This window comes from Triticum dicoccoides, chromosome 2A, assembly GCF_002162155.2.
Source record: "Triticum dicoccoides isolate Atlit2015 ecotype Zavitan chromosome 2A, WEW_v2.0, whole genome shotgun sequence".
In the NCBI taxonomy this organism is placed as follows: Eukaryota; Viridiplantae; Streptophyta; class Magnoliopsida; order Poales; family Poaceae; genus Triticum; species Triticum dicoccoides.
This window is the reverse complement of record NC_041382.1, coordinates 90,335,272-90,341,767: the sequence shown is the minus strand read 5'-3', so window position 1 is coordinate 90,341,767 and position 6,496 is coordinate 90,335,272. Positions and strand designations below refer to the sequence as shown.

Below are 6,496 nucleotides of genomic sequence, written 5' to 3'. Positions count from 1 at the left end.
TTTGGTTTGAGAATCTAGGTAATGGATGTCATCATCGAACGCCTGGAAAAAGAATCAAATTTATACAAAAGGGTGGACCTGTTCTTCCTTGTTGATTCAATAATCCAGTGCTGTCGCAATCAGAAAGGTACTCGCATAGTTTTCTGTGTTCTCAGCATTTTTTGGATACACCTTTTCAAGCTACTTTCATACATCTTCTAGGTGGAGTTGGAGATGCCTATCCTTCTCTTATCCAAGCAGTCCTGCCACGAATACTATATGCTTCTGCACCTCCTGGAAATTCTGCATGGGAGAATCGAAGACAATGTCTTAAGGCAAGTTTTTTGTTCAGTGCCCTAATTATGGGAGACCATAATGTAGTGTCGTTTTCCTTTTTTTCACATGGCTGTGTGTCTTTGATTAGGTTTTGAAACTCTGGCTTGAGAGGAAAACGCTTTCAGAATACATCATTCGTCATCATATTAAGGAGCTTGAAGCTCTTAATGAAGCATCATTTGGGACCTCTCGTCGTCATTCAGGGACAGAGAGAGCTCTGAATGACCCTTTACGGGATAATGAAGGAATGCTTGTAGATGAATATGGAAGGTATAGCTCTCGTTTTGCATTTCTAAGGTCCCGTGGGTCGGTGGGTGTACAGCTGAGGCAAATATAAAAATCCTCAAGCATATTTAGTAAAAAACGGGGGCATTGATTGGTGTATGGCTGCAGTATGGAACTATAAGGTGTTCAGAAGACTCAAAACATGCAAAAAATATTTACATCGGTCATAATTTGGAACACTGTATGTGTGACAAGTGCCGATGTGCAAGCTGAGCTCTGCTTATCTTTTTATACTAAAGAATATGTTTAGTGTTATCCTCGTATGGTTACTTGATTAGATTATTCTTCGCAGCAATACTGGTTTCCATCTTCCAAATTTGATCTGCGTGAAACTGCTGGACGAGGAAGGAAGCTCCTCTGAGGATAGGAGCTTTGAAGCTGTCACTCCTGAACATGAATCTACTGGTGCTGAGCAAGGGGAGGGTTCTCAATTGGATGGGGCGAAGCATCGACTTGTCTTTGAAGAAGTGAATGGTGATCTTGAGATGGAAGATGTAGCCCCATCATCTGAAGCGGAAGCTAGCTCTGCATGCCAACCAGATCTAACAGCTGCGAGGTGTACACCGACTAGTCAAAATGTTAATTCTGTTCCTCCACTACCTGAAGACAAACCTCCAACTCCTCCCCCGTTGCCATCATCTCCACCACCTCTACCACGCCCTCAGTGTCGTGTCATTCAAGGTTCACAGGTTCAAGGAGCATTGCATGTGGCACCTGATCGAGTCGAGCCAGATACTTTAAGAGTATGTAGTTCTGTTGTTTTTATAATATGACCACTATGCATTTTTTATTATTGTGAATCTAATGAGTCCTTAATGATTCTTTGCAGAATGTTCAAGATCAGCACCCTCATTCTATTGCAAATAATCGAGGCAACATGGATCCTTGTGCTGTTCCATTCCAGCCTCCACCGCCCTATACTTCTGGGTGTGCAGGGCATCCAAACCAGATGCATCCGCCGCCACCGCTGCCTCCACCGCCGCCTCCACCACCTGTCGCACCTTTCCATCCTCCTGGACCCCATGGAAATTTTTCTGGGCCCCCAGTACCGCCCCATGGTAATAACTATCACCGTCCACCAGCACCACCACCTCCGAATAATGCATACCATTTGCAGCCACCACCACCACCGCATCCACCAGGTCCGAATCAGTTCCCATATATGCCACCTGAACACCAACAAAGAGCACAACCTTGGAATTGTAATCCTCCCTATCCTGAGGGATATCAGTACAATGGACATGACAGAGGACACCCTCCATACGATAGGAGACATCACTTTGATGATAGATGGCATCACTTCGACGATAGAGGGCAACGCTTTGATGATGGAGGGCATCATTTCAATGCCGGAGGTCCTCACTTTGACGATGGAGCATATCGCTATGATGATAGAGGGCATCACTTCAATGACAGAGGACAAATGCACCATGAATCTATGGATAGAGGAAGGTTTCCTCCACATTTTGGACCAGGTATATTTCTTGTTTAGCTATCAGCATTTTGAAGTTTTGCATCTAACTGCATGCCTGCATATTTATCTTCTCTTTTGAATATCAGATCCATTGACAGTTACAATCAGTGTTAGGCTTCGGTACTGAGCAAGTTGGTTCCATTAAATATCCTTTTATTGACTGAAATATCTTTACAATTGTTCAGATCCCCCGTACCCTGACCATTTTGAAGCTTCATCCTCCCACCATGGGCGACCATCGGACGGTCCACCTGGTCCATGCACCGACTGGTCGATGCCGCCTAGGAGATCCAAGTATCCTCCTGGCTCCAGACATTCAATGGAGCCTCCAATGTCCCATGAAGGAGGTATGCTTTCATGTTGCGCTTTGCTCTTAGGAGTTGTATCTGTTTGCTTTGAGAAAATACCTGGTGGAAACCAACTTGTGGTCAAAACTGGTGAAAACCATGTAAATATCATGCCCAAAAGTTTAAAAGAAAAATACACTATGCATAGAGGTGGAGGTCAGTCTATAAACACGTAAAATTTCATGTTCAACCTCAATCATTTAGGTGGTATAAAAAACATAGTAGTAGAAAACGGTAGGCACTATTATTCATTGCTGAATTTGTTTTTTGCATACCCCCTACAACAAATATGTTTCTAACATCATACTTCTCTAAATTTTCAGCATAGTATGGTTTTCCACTTGATACCTTCTTGTTTGCTCCAGCAGTGCTTTGCGCACTTCCCATGTTCTTCAGATTGCGTCTTGTCAAAAGTGAATATTTTTGTGCCTCATCAAAACATGAGAGAAGACAACTGTTTTTGCCATGTGTTCTACCCCCTCTGTCCCATAATATAAGACGTTTTTGCACATAGCTTGCAAAAACGTCTTATATTGTGGGATGGAGGGAGTATTATTTTGGTTGTAGCAACATTGCAAGACGAATGTGTTAATCTTCATTGCAAAATCAGGTTGGAGGAGGCACGGAAGACACAATAATGATAGATTCCATAGATGAAGGGCCGCAGAAGCTTTGTGTCTCGACCATGCTGAGCCTCATCTGCGGTACTCCTCACACTTTTTTTATGATAAGAATGAAATGATAGCAGCCCCCACTGCATCTGTTTTCTGCACGTTCCTGGTTTCATGCTCAAGCTGTGTTATCATGGCAGATTAACAGTACAATGGTTTCCAGAAGAGGGATAATTCCTGACAATTTTAATGGTACATCTTTCAATCCACTTCGTCTGAAGAAACCACTGTTTAGTTGCTTGGGGACACTGCTTGTCTGACACGTTATGTTGCAATTTTATTCCAGGTTATAGATTTTAGTTTTCTTTCTTTTTGCCTTTGGTGGGCCGTGAAGGGGATCTTCATTGTCTCCATTCAGGGACGGGCTTAGCATGAAATCTCTTTGCAAAAGAAGAGATGGAACAGGCCCTGGTTGTACAAATGTATGTCACCATTCTTCTGCAAATGCAGAAACGGAAGGGACTTCAATGGTGCGTGGAGCTGTTCTGTAACAATCTAGTTAGCCTTACAGTCTACTGTGTTGTTGAGAAATTCTTCACTATTGATTTCCATTCAAATATCCCTTTTGTAATCCAACTGTCATTTCAAGCACCTTACTGAAACTGTCTGACATTGTATATGGCCACAATCTAGAATGTTCTTTTTTGCGGGTGTCTGACTGTATGTGGTTTTCAACTGGGATAAACTGTTGTAAAAACATCCCAGTAGCAATAGTTTAAAACTTACACCCGAGGATAAACCATTTGAGAACAACATTTTCAAGCAAAGCCGCATCTCTTTGGATTTCCAAAGTACTGCCTCCGTTCCTAAGTATACGCCCATTTAGAGATTTCAATATGGACTTGTTCCTAAGTATACGCCCATTTAGAGATTTCAATATGGACTTGTACGGAGCAAAATGAGGGAATCTACAATCTAAAATATGTCTATATACATCCGTATGTAGTCCCTAGGAAAATATCTAAAAAGACCTATATTTAGAAATGGAGGTAGTAGCACATTATCAACGTATAGGTTTGTAGAATGGTGCTTTAGGCGGTTTTTGAAATGAAATACAAAATTCACTCCAAAACTTTCCGTCGCAGGAGAATGGTAGTCTTTGCTGGACGATGCACATACAAGAGGTTTTTTTTGGGGGGATTTTCGAATGAGGCCCTGGATTGATACTGTCAAACTTCTAATGGTACAATACATCTTAAAAAACAAGAAAACTACAACTAAGTTCTTATAAAGTCAAAGAAACAAAATCTCTGCACGAGCCGTGGTCAGGAATGTAGGAGATATGACTAATCGACATGTTCATAGTGCGTTCACACCAAAACGCATGCTGAAAATATTTGCCTTCCTTTCCTGCCGCCAAGTCTCCCCTCGACAACCGATATGGTTCAAGCTCTTGATTGTGATGGCTCAGCCAAGATGTTTAGGCCGTTAGGAAAGTGGTTGACACATGACTCCCTTGGAATTCTGTGTTGAGCCGAGTGGACAATGATATTATGTATGAGCATTTTTTTACCCATCAATTTTTAGGGTTTATTTTGTGCCAGTGATGTTTGAACACATGGTGATTCATAGTTGTTGCACATGTAATTTAATTGTTACAGCCATGCAAGATTTTTCTTGCATTTGTTGATGTTGTGGGAGTACATCTTTGATTTGCCACAATGAACTTTCTTTTTGCTATGTTGATAGTCCGATCTTGTTGGTATCACCTATGATTTTTGTTGCATAAGCTCATTATAAGTTTTCCATCGTTGCATGGTTTTATACTTTTCATTGCGACCATGCATATTGGTTATTGTGATTAGCAAGATACCCGCATGTCGCTATGGAACAACAAAATGGTCATACACGGGATAAAGAAGCTTGCATCACACGAATATACTTGTCAAGTAAGGCATGGATGTGGCTTCAGATATTGTCATGCGAAATATTGTGATCTTCATGCACCTTCCTCTCTTGATGACCAACATGCTCTGCTATCTTTGTCCAACTCCGATGACTTCCTAGCATGATTGTCATCACATTGGTATAGTGTTCAACATCTTCTAATTTCTCATTACCTCATGATGGTTTCATTCAACAATATTCAACATCTTTCTTTACCTTTGTTTCTTTGACAATTTTCCTATGCTTCTTCCCATTTTGCCGCATGTGCTTTCTTGGCCCCCAAACAGTACACATAACATCTACTTCAACTTTAGGACGTGCTGGCATGATTGTTATCTCATGTCACAACTGTCGGTAGTGCATTCATGACCATCTTCCTTGGCGACCACCGTGCTCTAGACCTGGCTTCGCTTCATAACACAATACATTTTTTTGACCTGCACACTGCATGGAGCCTCTTCCTCTCACTCCAGTGACTTTCTATCTGTAAGGACATATATGCCCCCCTTGAGAGTTTTTGTGTTAATGACAAGATGGTTAGTAGTCTAACCATGTGCTTAGGTGTATACACAACGGTTTAGTGCAATGGAAGAAAAACATACATGGGATGCTTTGGATGATCTTGGGAATCAACAATACTTATGCAAAACATATCACCCCAAAACCTATGCAAAAGCATGAGAGAGCCCCTCTAAAACTCTATGTGTGCTGCCTCTAGTTGCCCCCCAACCTAGCCCGGAGCCTCCGGCTGAGGTCAGTACACATTTGATGTCGCCTAGAATTTGGACGTAGTGCAGCCCGACACCTCCAGGTAGACTGCTGGATGGGCCTCCGGACCTGTCCAGAATCACTCTAGACTTGCCCGAAACCTCTCCCAAAGCTTGCTCCTGAACCTCTAGGTCAGCTCGGACCCTCCAGGCTGTACATTATGCGACATAAAGGTCAGATTTTGGAGGTATCTTGTAAAGGATCCTTCTTCCTAACTGCGAACTAGACTAGTCCACTCTCACTCCTCCATTATTTTGACATTCTAAAAGCCCCAAGATCCTTGATAATGAAATTTGGTTTAAGCAAATTGGGTCTCCACGATTAGCAATCTGCTAGTGGTGAAGCCCCAAGATGCACTAAGGTAGAAAGTTATACACATGCACAATACATAGGCACATACAACGAAATTGCATTTCATTTCACACATACATGTCCAAATGTTTAGGGCTATAAATTCAAGTAAGTGTTAATGTATTGATCTACGAGTAGATGAGTCTTGTCGAAGAATCAGCAATACCGCAAGTGCTAATCTGACATTTGAATGAGTCCTTCAACACACTGGAAATGCCCCTCGATTTTTCAGATTAGCGGTCGAAATGATACATACAACTACCTTATTTTGTGTAGTGCATCTAAAATAGAGTAACATCACCAATGTATCATTTTAGGTGCATTGCACAAAACACTCTTACAGAAAATGTGTATTATGCAGTACACTAAAAGGTCACAACTGCAACTATTTGTGTCTG

General features: G+C 41.9%; 1 protein-coding gene across 1 annotated transcript in view; it reads left to right on the top strand.

Moving 5' to 3' along the window:
• LOC119353517 (protein HUA2-LIKE 2-like) overlaps positions 1-3,747 on the top strand; it is a 12,738-nt gene extending 8,991 nt beyond the window's left edge. Inside the window, exons 5-13 of the mRNA XM_037620137.1 lie at positions 19-127; positions 202-314; positions 404-585; positions 893-1,343; positions 1,430-2,075; positions 2,260-2,421; positions 3,032-3,125; positions 3,233-3,284; positions 3,379-3,747. Coding sequence (XP_037476034.1) covers positions 19-127; positions 202-314; positions 404-585; positions 893-1,343; positions 1,430-2,075; positions 2,260-2,421; positions 3,032-3,078 — 1,710 coding nt within the window. The 3' untranslated portion in view covers positions 3,079-3,125; positions 3,233-3,284; positions 3,379-3,747. The remainder of the gene's footprint in view (positions 1-18; positions 128-201; positions 315-403; positions 586-892; positions 1,344-1,429; positions 2,076-2,259; positions 2,422-3,031; positions 3,126-3,232; positions 3,285-3,378) is intronic.
• The last annotated feature ends 2,749 nt before the right edge of the window (positions 3,748-6,496 follow it).